At 59.4% G+C, this 17,403-nt stretch overlaps 2 protein-coding genes across 3 annotated transcripts in view; both read right to left on the reverse strand.

Annotated features, from left to right (window-relative positions):
• Positions 1 to 384: 384 nt before the first annotated feature.
• On the reverse strand, positions 385 to 4,123 carry LOC145715524 (uncharacterized). Its single transcript, XM_081795803.1, has 4 exons — positions 4,119 to 4,123; positions 4,012 to 4,031; positions 2,360 to 3,796; positions 385 to 1,803 (listed from the first exon to the last, which is right to left on the reverse strand). The coding sequence occupies exons 1-3, from the start codon at positions 4,121 to 4,123 to the stop codon at positions 2,433 to 2,435; spliced, it is 1,389 nt and encodes a 462-aa protein (XP_081651929.1). The 3' UTR covers positions 385 to 1,803; positions 2,360 to 2,432.
• A 10,536-nt stretch (positions 4,124 to 14,659) lies between these two features.
• The window catches only part of RASGRF1 (Ras protein specific guanine nucleotide releasing factor 1), a 99,412-nt gene continuing 96,668 nt past the window's right edge, over positions 14,660 to 17,403 (reverse strand). For both annotated transcript variants that reach the window (XM_078449099.2, XM_078449098.2), the window contains exons 26-27: positions 16,937 to 17,005; positions 14,660 to 15,945 (exon numbers count right to left, since the gene is read on the reverse strand). In XM_078449099.2, the coding sequence (XP_078305225.1) occupies positions 15,853 to 15,945; positions 16,937 to 17,005 (162 nt within the window). In that variant the 3' untranslated portion in view covers positions 14,660 to 15,852. The remainder of the gene's footprint in view (positions 15,946 to 16,936; positions 17,006 to 17,403) is intronic.

Below are 17,403 nucleotides of genomic sequence, written 5' to 3' on the forward strand. Positions count from 1 at the left end.
TCGTCTCCCTGCCCGCCCCCACCCCCGGATGCCCCTATCTCCACCGTCCGCCCCCAACCCCCGCAACCCCCCATCTCCCCCACCGGCCCCCACCCCCCGCAGCCCCTCATCTCCCTGCCTGCCCCTCTGTCCCGCAGCCCCCCCTCTCCCCCGCCTGCCCCGCAGCCCCCCATCTCTCCCGCCCGCCCCCGCCCCCTGAACTCCCATCTCTGGTCCTCATTAACCACGTGGAATGAACTTACAAGTCATATATAGTCTTCCTTCTTTCTGCAGATTTGCCAAATACAGAAAATGGCCCTGAAGCTGCTAATAGGACTTGTTTTGTGAGGCTCCCCCCGCCCCCGCCCACGTTGGGGGCCATGTTCTTCACCTTTGTACTCGCCACAGGTTGTTCACCCCCCACCCACACTCCCATTTTATGGATGGGGAAACTGAGGCCCCAGAGTTTGTGGTAACTGTCCCAGGAAGCGTGTGTTGGGAATCTGAACCCAGGTTTGATCTACTGCAGTCTGTCATTCTCCATTTTTGCAGCCAGAGGCAATTTGGGGTGCGGTCAGGGCCTGTGGGGCCATTCTGTCTCAGCTCCCACCTCTCTCCCCAGGGCTTTTCTCTCCCAAAGTTCTCAGGCCAGGCTGTGCTCTGAGGCCCCAGGGGACCAGGTTGGGGGGGGGGGGGGATGAGGGTTGTCTCCTAGGATGTGGCTGGTGGGTAGGGGCCCAGGCACGTGCACGGAAGGGGCCTAAGGGTGATCTCTTGCGGCGTGTGGACACCGACTCTGCAGGAGAACCGGCATCGGTGCCCGCAGACTCTGTCCTGGCAGATAAAGCGGATCTTTGTCAGTTTGTGACTTTGCTCCCGTCTGGATGTCCCTCTGGTGCACTTTGAGGCAAAGATCTCGGGTACTGCCCTGCAGTGAGGTTTGGTAAGTCCCCGGCCTCGGGAGGACGAACAGCTGGCCTCTCCCGCAGCAGGAAACATGGCACCTGCCCATCCCAGGCGCCTCTGACCTCTGACCCCAGACCTGCCCCCTGGGCTGGGGCCCCGGTGACCCTGTGGTGTGGATCGGGAGGGTGTGAGATGCAGTGAGGAAGGCGGTGGCTTGGTCAGCTGGAGACCAGTGTCTGGGTCTGGTCCCACTGAGGATTCACGGTGCGACCCGGGCAAGTGGTTTGCACCGTAAAAGTGACTCGCCCCAGATACGGGCTCAGTCGTGTGCCCTGTGTCCTTTGCTGCCTACACTCGTTTTCATGGTGGGTTTGTCTGCATGTCTGGCTCCCTCTGGGAATCACCTCTGGGATGGCCTCTCCGTGCTTCCGGTCCTCTGTACCTCTACAGAGGAGGCACTGGCAGCACAGCCCTGCTGGGCCCTCGGGCGGCGGCCCGAAAGTTCCGTCCTGGGTTATTTGTTCAGACACAGTCCAGGCACTGCTGTGAAGGGACTTTGCAGACGAAATCAAGGCTTTCAGCCAGCTGACGTTAACGGATTGTCCAAGGGCCCCAGGACAATCACGTGGGCCCTTCAAAGCAGAAGAGGAAGAGGCAGGGAGATGTGCCCGTCACCTCCAGGGGAGGCAGGGGAGCCCGTCACCTCCACATGACTTCTGACCTTGAGAACTATGAGATGATGTCTGTGTTGTCCTGAACCCCTGCCTGTGCGGTGATTCGTCACGCAGCAGGAGGAAACTCACCCAGCAGGTGAGACGTTCAGGTTAACTGGTGCCTCTGGTGGCAGGTGGTGGGCACGTTCTCAGGCTCCCGGGCATGCAGAGGCTGGCACGCGTTTGCGCTTCTGGGGTCTGGGGGCTAAGAGAGGAGTCGTTACCTCCATTATGGTTGTGTTAGACCCAGTTCTGAGGGCTTTACGTGAACAAACTTTCTCATCCTCACTATTGATCCCCATTTTACAGATGAAATGATCGAGGCACCTAAGCGATCGCCTAAGGCCACACAGATAAGTGATGGAGCTGGGGTTCGAACCGCTGGCCGGCTGAACCCACAATTCTATGAAGTACATATCGTCCTCTCGGGAGCAGGTCAATGACAGCGAGCCCCAGGCCTGCCCTCCTTTCTGATTAGCCATCAGCAGGGGTCGGGCACCAAGCAAACCACAGCTCCTGATTCCTCGGGGATCACCCGCAGGCTGCCCCGCCTCCCCGGCTGTGGTCACCTGTCAGAGTCCACCTCTCAGCAGACAAGCTGAGGGCTCGCCAGATTCATTTTTGCACCCCGCCTCTGGCGTCTTGTGATAGTAGGAACCGCATGAACAATGTAATACGACATAGTAGCTGCCACCGGCGTGGATTTGCCTATTTAATGCCCATAAACCCTGTGAGGTTTGTAGGAGCATACAGGTGCCCACTTCCCAGATAAAGCAGCTGAGACGTGGGGAAGTTCAGTAGGCCTGCTGGCAAGTGATGGAGCTTTTTCCACAGCTACGTGCTGACTTTGCGTAGCGGGAAGATAGGGCGTTGGTTAAGTGGTCGGGTGGACGACTGTCTGTAGAGGGGCCTGTGTGGTGGAGTGGATAGAAGGAGCAATGGCTGGCTGGAGGGAGGGAAGGAGGGAAGGAAAGGAGGGAGGGAGGGGATGGAAGTATGGAAGGATGCATGGATGGATGGTTGGATGGATGAATGGATGGATGGTTGATTGGATGGATGGATAGATGAGTGGATAGAAGGAAGGAAGGAAGGAAGGATGGATGGATGGATGGATGGGTGGATGGATGGATAGATGAGTGGATGGAAGGAAGGAAGGATGGATGGATGGATGGATGGATGGATGGGTGGATGGATGGATGGTTGATTGGATGGATGGAAAGATGAGTGGATGGAAGGAAGGAAGGATGGATGGATGGATGGATGGATGGATGAATGGATGGATGGATAGATGAGTGGATAGAAGGAAAGAAGGAAGGGAGGAAGGAAGGAAGGAAGGAAGGAAGGAAGGAAGGAAGGACGGGAGGGAGGAGATGGATGGATGGTTGGATGGATGGATGGTTGGGTGGATGAATGGATGGATGGTTGATTGGATGGATGGATAGATGAGTGGATAGAAGGAAGGAAGGAAGGATGGATGGATGGACGGATGGATGGGTGGATGGATGGATGGATAGATGAGTGGATAGAAGGAAGGAAGGAAGGATGGATGGATGGATGGATGAATGGATGGATGGTTGATTGGATGGATGGAAAGATGAGTGGATGGAAGGAAGGAAGGATGGATGGATGGATGGATGGGTGGGTGGGTGGATGAATGGATGGATGGATAGATGAGTGGATAGAAGGAAAGAAGGAAGGAAGGAAGGAAGGAAGGAAGGAAGGAAGGAAGGAAGGACGGGAGGGAGGAGATGGATGGATGGTTGGATGGATGGATGGTTGGATGGATGAATGGATGGATGGTTGATTGGATGGATGGATAGATGAGTGGATAGAAGGAAGGAAGGAAGGATGGATGGATGGATGGATGGATAGATGAGTGGATAGAAGGAAGGAAGGATGGATGGATGGATGGATGGATAGGAGGGAGGGAGGAGATGGATGGATGGTTGGATGGATGGATGGTTGGATGGATGAATGGATGGATGGTTGATTGGATGGATGGAAAGATGAGTGGATGGAAGGAAGGAAGGATGGATGGATGGATGGATGGATGGTGGGTGGATGGATGGATGGATAGATGAGTGGATAGAAGGAAGGAAGGAAGGATGGATCGATGGATGGATGGGAGAGAGGAAGGGAGGGAGGGAGGAAGGAGATGGGTGGATGGTGGGTAGATACAGAGGTGAGTGACTGAAGAGCTTGTCAAACAGGAAAGGTAAGGAATGCAGGAGGGAGTAAGTCTGCATCCGGGAGATTCATAGGAACTCGGGTCTTGTGCTGGCTCTGTCATCCACCGGGAGACACTCTGTCAACTTGGTCCCTTCCTGTGCTGTGGATCAGAGAAGTTGTCCTGGAGATGTCCTTCAACTACGAGAGAGGCCACAAGTTAGTGTCCCAAGAAGTTAGCGAGCACCCTTGGTGAAGATACTGCATCTGCAGCCAGAAGAAGGGCGAAAGCTTCCAGAAAAGTCCGGAAGCCACATTTCATCAAGGCCACCAGGACTGGGACGAAGGCAGTACGTCATGTACAAGGGAAGAGTTAGAGCCCGTCATTGTTTTAGTTTTTAAAGTTTGACACTTTGTTCATCACGGTTTTTTTTTTCTTTTTGCATTAATATTTGATTTTTAAAAACATTGCCCTAAAATATTATTTATTTTGGTTACTCCAGTTTTTGGGCGCTCGCTTACATTTTGTGCCTGAGGGGTATGTGTCGCTTCATTCGCCCTCGTCTTGGCCCCTTGAGGGAACCAGCAGTTTCTGGAATCTTCCGCAAGCCCCCACACTTCTGTGCAACTTACTCCTGCTTAGTTCGTTTTGCTCTTGCGTCTGGGGGAGGCAGGAGCTGGGGGGGCCAGAGCCCAGAGCATGTCTGCCTCCACTCATCTGTCCTCCAGAGCCCCCTTCAGTCTCCTGTTGTGCACAGATTCTCACCGTCGACCCTGTCACGCAGGGTCACCTCCTGTGATACGTCTGTCCGCCCGCACCGTGCTCCGCACCATGCACAGGCGAGCTCCCCGTCCCGCACATCCCCCAGCTCCCTCCCTACTCTCCTGGCTTGTCCTCTCTCCCCTACAGAAACTTCCCCTTCCAGAACCCCCCAATTAATAGTCTGCATCCTTTACCGTTCGTGAGAGCGCCTTGTGGAACTGAGCGATTTTCAGCCGGTTTGCACCTGTTTGGCTGTTAGTCTGAGGGGTCAGTGCCCAAGCCGTCCTGGTGGCTAAATATTTTGAAAGTCGGGTTTCCTGTATCTTGCCCTCCGCGGGGAAATGAAGATAAAAATGCTGGGGTGTTGGAGCTCAAGCCCAGGGCCCGGCATACAGCAAGCACAGCACGAATGCAGCAGTAGAAATAGTTGACCTCATTTATTTGGGGTCAGATGGTGACAGGCTCGGGCGTTACAGGTGACACCTGAGGGGCGTCTGGCTGAGGGAGGTTTGGAGGTGCTGTGCCCACCCCCCGATGCGGCTTGCCCTTGCCGTGAGAGGAACAAGCACGGACGTCAGGGTTTGTGGTCGGGCGCGAGGCTCATTGGGAACCAGGGGGCAGGAAGCCGCAGGTGGGGCCGTGCAGGGGCCCCCGACCCAGAAGAGGACCAGTAGCTTTGCCCTGCCCCGGCCGTGTGAGCGGGACATTCCTGACCTCCCTTCCCGGCAAGGAGGAGTGGCCTTGCCTCGTGGGGGGCGTGAGTCAACTGGGCCTGAGTGTGGGCGACAGTTACGCGGCAAACACTCGCAGTCACAGGTGGCGAGATGAGGGCCGACAGGGAGCCGGCCGGGTGCCGGGACCGGCGAGACGGTGGCCGTGCTCGGTGCACCCGGGCGACCCCTGGCCAGCCTCACGGGGCGGGGAGGGGGGGGGGGCCCAGGCGCCTCTCCTGCCCCTGCCTGGTCCCCGTCCCGCCAGCGGTCACTCAGACCCTTCCTCCTCGGACACCCGGCCCCTCCTCTCCTCTCAGCCAGAAACCTGGGGTTTCTACCCCTTGGAGGTCCCGTGGGAGACACGGCCCCCCCCGAGAGCTCTCTCTGGCCCGACCCCTTCCTCTTGTTCCGTTTTCTAACCACCGTGAGGTCTGTGCAGCGCACGACCCACCGTTTTCGAGTGACCACGCAGAGGCAGGCCACGAACAGATCTAAACCGCTTCTGACCTCGGCTGCCGCGCTTTTCTCCCGACACCGGCGCTCAGTTTCTTTGTGTCCCTCTCTCTTTTGTTTGGACCGAAATTCAAATAAAATGAAGTGAGCCATTTCGGTGGCACTTGGGAGTTCATAGGGTTATGCAACCACCACGTGGGCCGAGTTTCAAAACTTTGTTATCTCCACGGAACAGCCCACGCCCATTAAGTAACCACTCCCGGCTTCCTCCACCCCAAATTCCCCAGCAGCCACTAACCTGTTTTCTGCCTGCAAACATTCGCCTGCTCTGGACACTTGGCATAAAAGGGATTCTATGCCGTGTGACATTTACCGGGTGACGTTTCGTAATTGCCTTCTTTGGCTTAGCATCATGGTCTCGAGGTCCATCCGAACCGTAGCACGTATCGATCGATGCCTTTTCGGGTCACCTGTGCCCCCAGCGCGGGGCTGGAACTCCCCACCCTGAGATCAAGAGCCGGCCGGGGGCCCCGATGTTTGTTTAAGGCCGAGGGACGGTCCCTGCGTGGAGACGCCACGCTTCGTCTGTTCCACCGTCCGCCCGTGGACACGTGCGCGGTCTTCGCCTCGGGGTTATCGTGGAGGCTGCTGCTGGCAACGTCCGCGCACAGGTTTCTGCGCGAACACGTGTTTTTTTTTCCCCCGGGGGTGGGGCCCTGGCAGGGGCATCACGGCGTAGCGCTGTCTGACTCCCCGAGGACCCGCCAGACCGTTTTCCCCACAGAGGCTGTGTGTCATGTTTCAGTCCCACCAGCGGTGAACGCGGGTCTGCACTTGTCTCGCAGGGACTCGTGATTTTCTGGGGGTTTGGGATGTGACCGCAGACCTCGCAGTGGGCGTGAAGCCGCGTGGCGGTTGTGATTTGCATTTCCTTCACGACTCGGACTGTTGAGCATTGTCTCAGGTGCTCAGTGGCTGTCCGTCCGGCTTTTTTTTTTTTTTTTTTTTTTTTTTTTTGAGGGCGGGGAGGGGCAGAGAGAGAGGGAGAGGGAGAATCCCAGGCGGGTTCCGGGTGGGGACCCCGGGTGGGGTCTCGTGGGAGGCGGTGACACAGCTCTGCGGCATGACACAGAGGTCACCCGGAGATGGGACAGATGAAGCCCGGGACTGGAGAGAATTAAGGAAGATTTCCCGGAGAGAAGGGCATTGCCAGAGGGTGGGGTCTGGGGAGGCAGGAAGGGGACGACAAGGGTGGTGCTCCAGGAGGAGGGGACAGCGTGACGGGGGCCGGGAGGTGGCCCAGAGCCGAGGGCTGCAGAGCTGACGTCAGACCCCGCGCTGGCAGTCACTGTATACCCGGGGCACGCTGCCGTGGGACAGTCGGGGTTCCTTCCCTGTGCAGCGGGGGTGATGGCGCCCCTGGGACTCGCACAGCGGGTCGGGCGTGGCGGGTGCTTGTAGAAGCTTCCCGTCGCTGCCTGCCGTAGCAACTTATCACACCCTTAGGGGCTCAAAACAACACAAACGTATCTTCTCCCATCCTGGAGGTCCGTGGCTCTGGGGGACGTGGCCCATCCCCCTGGGCAGGTCTCAAGACCAGAGTCAGGGGGTCCGTGGGCCTGGGCTTTTATCTAGAGGTTCTGGGGGAGAATCTTCCCCCAACTCATTCAGACTCGGGCAGAATTTACTTCCTGCAGTTGTGGGGCTGAGGGCCCCGGGTCCTTGCTGGCCGTCAGCACAAGGCCACCTGCGTCTCCGTCACCGTCTTCCAGCCAGTGGGGGCGGGGAGTCCTCCTTTCACACTTACAACTCTCTGACTTCACCTCTGCACCGTCTCTCTGCCTCCAGCTGGAGAAAGCTCTCTACTTGTTTTCTTTTTATTCTGAGAGAGAAAGACAGCAGGGGCTGGGGAGGGGCAGAGAGAGAGGGAGAGAGAGCATCCCCCGGAGCCCGACGCAGGGCTCGATCCCACACTGTGAGATCATGGCCTGAGTCGAAATCCAGAGCTGGACGTTCAACTGACTGAGCCACCCGGGTGTCCCTGAAAGTGCTCTACCTTTAAGGACGTGTGGGATTAGACTGGGCCACGTGATAAGGCTAATCTTCCTATTTTAAAGCCTATAACCTTAATTAACTCTGCAAAGCCCCTCTGGCCAACATACTATATTCACAGGATCCAGGGGTTGGGGGGTGGACACCTTCGGGGGCACATCTGCCCGCCACCGTCCCATAACTGAGGCCAGCCAACGGCGCGGCCCGGTGGGCACACGCGGGGCTAGGGGGTGATGAGGTCACGGAAGTGAACGTGGCCGTGTCCAGGGGCCGGGTGGACCTCTGCTCACGTGTGCCTGGTGAGGCTTGGGCACGTTATTCCCCGGGCCCGGCTTCTGAAACAACCCTCCTGGAGGTGTTGAAACCCGACCCTGATTCAGGAGGCCTGGGGCGGACCCAGATCCCGCGTTCGTGATCAGGTCCCAGGCGATGCTGACGTTGCGGGTTTAGGGGGCACATTTTGAATGGCAGGATGTGGTCCATTTACTCAGCAAGCAGCCCTGCGGACCGCGCTGGGCAGTGGCTGATGCAGGACTGCGTTTCCACCCTCTTGCACACTGACAACTGTGTAATGAAGGGAGAGACGACTGTCAGACGAACGCTGGCACACCGGCCGTTCTCTGGTTTTCACGAGCGTAGAGTTTTCCAGACGCCACATCGCGTGTGACAGATCGAACGCGGAAGCAGACGTGGGAATCCTGCGTTTTTGCTTCGGCCAGACACGAAAGAGATTTGCAAAAATGTAAAACAATGCCATTTTTCTCACTGAGTTATTTTTGGGGGGGCGGAATTCAGTGAGTTTTCATTAACAAACGAGCTCTTTATGTCTGTTGGGAAACGACAGTCAACCGAGTAAATGTGGAGGTGTAATTGGTTTTATGAAACGATTCACGGATAGGGCCGCAAGCAGAGTGTGGTCCCCAGTGGGAGGTTTTACAGGAAGGAGGCGGGAAGTCCCCAAGGGAGGGACGGATGTCCAGGGCCTGGCAGGGGGTCACCCACATGACCCCCGCAGCGCTGGTCTGGGAATTTCAGCCGCTTACAAGGTGACATTCTTGTCTGAGAAGTAAGCAGTGAGCCCGTAAGAAAGAGAGTCGAGGGGACAGAAACGCGGAAAGGCCCCGCCCTGCCTGGACACAGAGGTGATTTTGGGCACCACTGCCCCCACTGGTAAACTGGCCCTGTTTCGTGTCCCCAGAACCTCACCCCACAGGTGGCCTGCATGCCCTTGACGGAAAGCTGGTTGTCACTGTGCTGCAGTCCGTTTCTGTCTCTCCATCTCCCCAGTGGCTCTGGTGACAGTCTAGGGACACCCATGTCTCCCCGCCTCTGTCTCTCTGTCCCCCCACCCCCAGTGGCTCTGGTGACAGTCTGGTGACACCCATGTCTCCCTGCTTCTGTCTCTCTGTTCCCCCACCCCCAGTGGCTCCGGTGACAGTCTGGGGACAGCTCATGTCTCCCCACCTCTGTCTCTCTGTCCCCCCACCCCCAGTGGCTCTGGTGACAGTCTGGTGACACCCAGGTCTGCCCGCTTCTGTCTCTCTGTCCCCCCACCCCCAGTGGCTCTGGTGACAGTCTAGGGACACCCATGTCTCCCCGCCTCTGTCTCTCTGTCCCCCCACCCCCAGTGGCTCTGGTGACAGTCTGGGGACAGCCCATGTCTCCCCGCCTCTGTCTCTCTGTCCCCCCACCCCCAGTGGCTCTGGTGACAGTCTGGGGACAGCCCATGTCTCCCCGCCTCTCTCTCTGTCCCCCCACCCCCAGCGTCTCGCCCTGGGTTTCGCAGCCCGCCAGGCGCCACGTGAGCGTTAGACCCCGGGTTGTTCATTTCTTAGTTCCTTTAGCCAGGTGGAAACAGAAGGTTCAGGGAAATGTTCCTGAGTGTACATCGTTTGGACAAAACAGCACCGAGTGCCGGTGAAGGTCAGCCTTTACCTCAACGGTGTTTCAGGTCAAATTTCGAGTTCCGTGTAATCAGGCCGTGTGACTTAGAGTACAAGGGCACCGCCACGTTGGCGAGATGGCAAGCTCAGTGATGCTTATTACCACGGCACAGAGAGTCTTTGAGTCTAAACAAGATGACCAACGCTCGCTTGGCCTGGGGCTCATACGACGTCACTCCGTAGGATGGTGTTACCACCTAGTGAGAGCCTGTCCCGTCAGAGCTGCTCCTTTGTCACAGGAGTCCGAACAGCATGGCTGTGTTGTTAGGTTATGAGGACAAATACTTTTTAGAATAAGGCTCATCTGTCTGGAGCAAAGACAAGGGCGCATCCACATGTCGGGAGCACGGTCCCACGCGCCTTGAGCGATCCAGGGAGACAGACGTCGCAGGGGGCGGGGTCACGGTCCCCAGAAGATACCAGGGCCTGGTCCCTGGAACCCAACAGACTTGCCTGGGGCTCGGGCTCCAGGGTCAATGTGTGGGCCAGTCCCCTTCTGTCGTTCAAGTCAAAACCAAAGGTGAAGTTCTCGGGAAAGGATGGAAGGGAGTCAAGCCTCGGGGGTGATGATTTGGGCTAGTTTCTGTTTTAACACGTCGGCACGTAATACGTTTGTTGCTGTCTGATGAGATCTTATAAACTGGTAAGACATGTACAAACGCAGAATTTGCCATCCTAACTCTCGAGAGCTCAGTGGTTTAAGTACACGCACGCCGTCTGTAGCCGGCCCTGCTGTCTGTCCCCTGGACTCGCTTCATCTTGCGACGCTGAGGCTCTTGTCCCCACCGAACACCAGCTCCCCCGCTCCCACGCCCGGCCCAGCCCCCATGCACCGAACCCCCCCAGTCCCCGCCCCCCCCACCCCCCCCCGTCCCCAGCCTCCCCACCTCAGCCCCCGGCCCACCCCCAAGCACCGAGCTCCCCCCAGTCCACCGATGGATCCAGCCGGGCGCCCCTACACTTCCTCTTTAAGGCTGAATTGTGTGTGCAGACCGCACACGTCTATCTGTCCGTCCATCAGCGGGCACTCGGGTGGCCCGCTCCTTCTGGCTGGGTGAAGAATGCTGCTGTGAACATCGGAGCACAGTTAACCCTTGGGGAACCTGCTCTCTGCTCCCTGGGTGCGTGGCCGGAAGTAGGGCGCTGATGTTACTGCTGTTTTTCAAAGAATGGACGTAATTGTTCAAACACTTCCCCGAAGTTTGAGTTTTGCATACACTCATCAGTAAGTACCATTATAGTGGCTGATCTAACACACTTATGTGGGTTTTTGGGGGGAGTCCTCAACAGCTTGCAAGCATGCAGAGGGCACCTGTACTTGGGGAACGGCTGGCCCCAGGTGAGAAGCTGCCACCTGCCTGGGAACGGACTCAGGAGGTTGACACGGACCCGCGACCCCCTGCAGGTGGGTCAGGGGTGACCCCTGGTTTCTGGCTGGCACAATCGGGTGGGGTGCGGAGATCGGTCTGGTCCAGTGGAGTCGAGGCGGCCGTGGGGCACCCCCGTGGAGACGGCTTCTAGATGTTTGGCCGTAGGGGCTGGAGCCTAGAAGGAGGGGTGGCTGTAGCTAGAAACTCAGGGGTCATTAGCCGGGTGGGTCTCCTGTCCCCAGCTGGGTCTGGAGTTCCAGGAGGCCAGGGACCGGGTGGGATGCACATTACCTGGAGGTGGGAGCCCCACCAATACCTGGAGGGCGTGTGGGTCCTGGTGACACCGCCATAACCTTGTGGCAACAACCGGCCCCTGTTGGGAAGGAGGCCACGGTCGTGAAGCACAGGGCTGGTGGGAGTGGCTGCTGGGGCGGCCAGGGGCCCGGGCAGCTCTGTTCGCCTTGGTGAGACCCACTTACAGCACAGGACCCTCAAGGACCAGGGCAGCCTTCCTCGCGCCTACTGACCTTAACAAGCTCCCTCGTGGGCTTGGGGGCGCACAGCCCCAGGAGACCGCTTACAGCTCCGCCCACAGCCCCGCCCACAGCCCCAAGAGCCCCCCCATGGCCTCGCCCACGGCCCCATGGGCTCCCCGGCAACCCGCCCCCACAGCTCCTCGAGCCCACCTGCAACCCACCCGAGGCAAAGCCGTGTCCCTTCTTGAGCCAGCTCCACTGTCACCCACCTACAAAAGGGTCCAGAAGCCGTGCCCAGCTGCACACGAGCCCGAGGCCGAAGGAAAAGTCAGTACCGCTGACCCTGTCTGTACCTCGAATGCTCATATTTTGGTCACCATGCATGCTTCCGTTAATTTTGAATTTTTACTTTTTATTTTATAAATACAAAATATTAATTAAACACAAAATAAAATAAATTAAGTTTATTTATTTTTGAGAGAGAGAGAGAGAGAGAGAGAGAGAGACAGAGCGTGAGTGGGGGAGGGGCAGAGAGAGAAGGAGACACAGAACCCGAAGCAGGCTCCAGGCTCCAGGCTCCAGGTTCCGAGCTGTCAGCACAGAGCCCAACGCGGGGCTCTGACGGTGAGATCACGACCTGAGCCAAAGTTGGACCCTTAGCTAACTGAGCCACCCAGGTGCCCCCAATTTTGGCTTTTTAAAAGCATTAGAATGTCACCTTAATGACAGAGATCTTTTGGCAGCCTCTTAAATTTGACATGGGGGTGGCGTGTGTTTCTCTGGCCTCTCTTTTCCTGTCCTGGAAAAGCCTGAGAGCTGCCTGGCACCTCACCCGATCCGCGCATGTGTGCCCGCGTTCAGGTGACCGGTGGCCTCGTGGCCTCTGTAATGGTGACATCACGGTTTTGCATTCTCCGGGTTTCAGCTCAGACGTGCCAGCCTCAGGTGGCCTGCACACCACGACCCTGCCCCCGGTATTTGCAAAAATTGCCCGCTGCCCGCCGTCCAGCAGAAGGCGGCTTTGTGGGGACAGGGACCCTGACGGCGTGGCTCGTAACCGAGTCCGCAGTGGCCAGGGTGGCCTGACGCTGAGCCTCCTGTAAACGTGTCATGAAGGAACAACAGCCAGCGGTCATCCAGTGCTCGCCGTGCGCTAGTCCCCCGGCCGATCTTCACGGGAACCTTCACTGTCGTTGTAGACCCCGTTTCACAGAAGGGGACACTGAGCCAAAGGGCAGACGTAGAAGTTGCCTAAGGCCCTACAGCAGGTGAGCGGCGAAGCGGGGAGCGGACGCTGGGCCGCCTGGCTCACAGCGGGACATTTGGGGCCAGCCCGTGCACTCTTAGCTGCTGTCCCACGTCCACCTGTCTCCCTGACCAATCGTGATGACCCGCAGACGTCCCCTGGGGAGGGAGCAAAGTAGCCGCAATGCTGCCTCCCGTCGGGAACGGAGGAAGAACACGTTGAGCTCCGGTCCGGTGCACCTGCCGCCTCGGGGTCTGCTCGCGGTGGGGAAAAGGGCGCGGGGGTCCCCATCCTGAAGGACGCAGACACCCAGTTGTGGTTTCCTCCTTCCCTCCAGGACCTCAGAGGAGGGGACAGCACTCAGCACACGCCTGGGCCTCGGGGACTTGGGCTGGTGGGCCGGGCCCAAGGAGCCCCAGCTCGGCCTTTACTCCAGACGGTAACAGCTGCTGCCGTGGCTTACCACGAGAGATCTTTCCGGGACCCTGTCATGTGCTGCCCCCACCATCAGCCGTTGCTTCCGTGCCGAGCGCTTTAGCTGTATTAGCTCATTTAATTCTATTCTGTGATGAAGTATCCCCACCCCTGTGGTTCAGTCACTTGCTGGGCCCCCCGCAGGCGAGTGGTGAAGCTGGCTGTCCAAACCAGGCCCTGTCCCTGTAGAGGCGCCCCCGCTTGGGTCACAGTAGAAGTGGGATAAAAAGGGTCTGGGGGACCTGGAGAGCAGGTCCCAGGGGCCGTGGCCCTGGGAGGTTCCGGAAGTGGGTCCCGCCTTACCCCAGGCTCCATGCCTGTACCTGAGGGCAGAGTTCTGGGCCCAGGTTCCACGAGTGACCGTGAGGAGGCATCGGGGGTGGACCCGGGGCGGGGTGCACTCCCGCTCACCTTCCTGTCGCCCTTGGAGGCGCTGGTGGGGGGGCGGGGTCATGTCCCAGCCACAAGGCAGGTCCTAGGCCTCAACTGGCCCCACCCGGGAGCTGCCCTCCCCTCCGGGAATTCTTTTCTCCCGGCTTCCCACCATCTGCTTTCCTCCGCATCACCTCCACCTCTGTGCTGCCCCTCATGCCAGCTGCTGCCCGGACGAGGACACGCGCTCACGCTTCTGGGCTTTCGCTAACCTCCCTGCTTGGGGTGCGCTCCCTCCCTGCCTGCCTGGCGGGTCGCCCCTGCTCACAGCCCCCTCCATCTCTGCGGGGCTTCTCTGAACCCTCCCCCACGTCCTCTCCTCCGCTGCCCCCCAAGGCCCTTCCTGTCCCCTCCTGTGATGGCTGAAGTGGCCTGTCTCTCTAGTGACCTGAAGAAGCTGCAAATCCTCTGTTCCCGCAGCTCGATCCCCTGGTGACCCAGCGGGCCTTGGGGACGGCGTGGGATCAATAGAACACTGCGGGAGCTCTGAGGCTGGGTCGCAAGTAGCCCTTCAGCTTTTCCCCAGCCTCCTGGAAGGTGGCTCTGGGACCGGGAGGAACCCAGCCACACGCAGAGGCCCGGTGTGGGTGGCGGGGGCAGGGGGACAGCTCAGCTCGGCCCCCAGCCAGCACCACCTTCCCGCCACGGAGAGCGCCGAACCAGACCCCGCGACCAGTCGAGCCTTCAGATGACCCCCCCAGCCCCAGCTGCCGTGGCCGTGACCTCACGAGAGAGACTCCAGCTGGACCCCGTCGGCCCCCCAGACTTTGAAATGTAACAGAAACTGTTTCAAGCCATTAAATTTCGGCGCGATTGTTCCGGGGCAGCGGATAACTGGACTGCAGACCGCGTGTCCCCGAGGGCAGGGCTTGTGTCCCTCCTGTCCCTCCGGTCCCTGCCCGGGCTCCAGTGAGGACCGAGCGCTCCTCAGATTCCCCTTGAGTGCACGAATGAAACCCGTCGAGACTCACTGTTCACCCTGAGATAGAAGAAATTTATTAGCAAGAGGTAATCAGGAAACATATATTTTTACAAAAATGGAAATTTCTTTTTTCCAAACAAGCTGTAAGTGGAAATATTTTAGGACTAGGAATAGAATTCTCATACCACTAAGGTATTGCTTACAGCAGGAGCAGCCTGTGTGCCGTCCTGGGGCACGCCAGCCGCGCGGAGCTGACCGCGCTCTCCCCGCCGCACGGCGTCACAGCACGTGGGGGTATTCGCGGAACGGGCGCTGCCGGACTCCTGCTGGAAGGCGCTCGGACGGGACTGCGGTGTGTGCAACACAGACACTCACTGATTTCCTAGCTCTACGGCGTGGCACTATTTTCACAAAGCGAACAGACTCGGAGCATCTCAACGTAAGCTGGCGGTGACCGTGAGGCGGCTACGAGACGAGTGACATTCTCTGGGTCCCCGACTTGTGGCGGATGCCGGGCAGCGGCCGGCAGAAGTCGATGCGACTCTGCGTCGTGACTCCGTTCCCCTGGGGACGCTCCGGGGCCTCGGCCGGGTTCACGGAGACCCTGGTGTGGTCCCCAGAGCAGGGAGCACGTGGGGCCCGCACAAGGTGGTGTGCTGGTGTCGCGGGGCGTGGTTCTCAGCGGAGAGGACCCCCTCCGTCCAGGTTACCGGGAGACGGAGAGTTCTGACCCCTGTGGTTTTGGCTGAAAAAGCTGCTTTGGAAACTGGCATCGCCGTCAGCGGGAAGATCCGTGGATGACTGGACTTCAGGGTGCGGTCCCCGCCCGCCTCCCCCCACCCCCCCACCCCCCCGTTACGACGACTACATGGAACATGCTGGGAGGGCACCCGGGGCGGGGGGGCCGCCTCAGCCCGGGGAGGGGGGAGGCCTGGGCCGCGGAAGGACAGAAGCGGGTGGCGCCCAGGCTGGCGTCTGCACGGGCTCCGTCTCCCCATCCGAGGTAGTGGGGGGCTGGGAAGGCTACGGACGCGGCTGGAAAGAAACAGGCGCTGCGGGGGGCGGGGGCTGGGGGCGGGGCGGGAGCGGAGGCTCCTGTTCCGGTTCTACGGGGATCTAAGAACGAGAACGGGTTGGTATTCTTGGAGAAGCACATACTAAAGAGGAGAATCCAGGAACCAGACAATTATGTACACATCACACCGCGTGTGTCCGTGGGGCGCCGGGGCCGGGCCGGGCCGGCTTCAGGTGGGGAGTTTGGGCTCCATTCGCAGGGAAGACTCATAGAGGCTCTCCTCGTCCATGACGAAGGACTGGTCCAGCAGGTACTGGGTCACCTGGCGAGAGGAAGGCGTGGGGCAAGTGGCAGGCGGTGGGGACACGGGGCCCCCGCGGGGGTGGGGCGAACGCGTCTGAGCCAGCCCTGCGTCTTCACGTGGGCCGGCTATTATTACTGACTGCCGCCTGACGGGGACGTGAAGTCATGTGTGGCCAACGTCACCCTTGGCCGAACTCTAGGTGAAGCATTTGGGGCTCGTACTTTGGAAAAAACCCTCTAAGATGTCAGTCGTAGGACCCAGGTGGCGAGGGGGTCACGTGTTCTTTCAGCGTTCATGCCGAATACACGTCAGGCTGAGCGACATTCACCCCGAGAGGAGAAAGGGGAAACCGAGGCCGCGCTCCCGGCCTCGCACGGCTCGCTCCGGGGCGAGATCGCGGAGCGGACACAATCACCCTTCCGTCCGCCCTCCCGGGTCACCTGCTGGATTCCTACAAGTAAAGGTGCTTCGAGGGGCAGCTCCCAAGCCGCACGGGCAGCCCCGCTTCGCCAAGTTCTCCTCAAGGCTCTTTCAGTTGTCGCTTGCTTGCAACCAAAGCCTCGTTATTATTATTATTATTATTATTATTTTGCTCCGAAACCCAGGGCAGGAGGAAAACCACACCACACACGGCTGCACTCGGCGGGGGGACTTCCCGCCGCGCGCCCTTCCCAGCTCTGAACTTTGTAACTAGGGGGCGTCACTTTCCCAAAAGATGCTGTAGACGCTGCCTCTCTTGGCTGGGAGGGGGCCCCGACGGGACCTCCGGCCGTCCCGGGGCAGGTGCAAATCAGACGGGAGCGGCCAGCTCGGCACCAGCCGTGGAGCGGGGAGACGTCCCCGCTGGTCGGGGCAGAGGGAAGGCTTCTTGGAGACGCTGGCGTCGGCGCGGGGCCCCGGGGCGTCGGGGGATGAGAGGGGCTGGGTGTGCAGGGAGGGGTGCGGACTGGCGGACGGAGCGCGTGCCCGAGTGACGGCCCGGGTGGCGGGGACGGTGCCTCCGGCTTACCTTCGCCTGGTGTTCTATTTTATAGGCGGTTTGCTGGAACTGGCGAATCTCTCGGATGATGTGAGAAATCTGCGAGGCCGAGGACACGTCAAGAAGACAGTTTGCCAGCCCCTCCGCTCCGCGGCACGGACGGGGCGCCGGCAGCCAAGCCCGCGGTCGGCCTCTTAGCTCACACCCGAGGGCCCCCGTGGAGGCACGCGGCCTCCCTCGCCCCAGCGATCTGTGTCCAGGGGGACACCAGTAAAAAGTCTACGGGTCGATTACGTGACAGAAAAAGCACCATTCGGTCGGAGAGGGCAGGCTGTCCAACATCCCGAAACGGTGCCCACGTCTCGGCAAACGCCGGGCACCTGCCACGTTCCGCGTGCCCACCGTGCGTGGGTGCCGGGGCCCCGTCCTGTCACCAGGACGGTGCTTCTGGCTTGCGGGTGACAGAGAAGCCCTCCCAGGGAGCCCCGTGTCGACTG

Source organism: Panthera onca, chromosome B3 (genome assembly GCF_046562875.1).
Source record: "Panthera onca isolate mPanOnc1 chromosome B3, mPanOnc1 haplotype 2, whole genome shotgun sequence".
NCBI classification, from domain to species: domain Eukaryota; kingdom Metazoa; phylum Chordata; class Mammalia; order Carnivora; family Felidae; genus Panthera; species Panthera onca.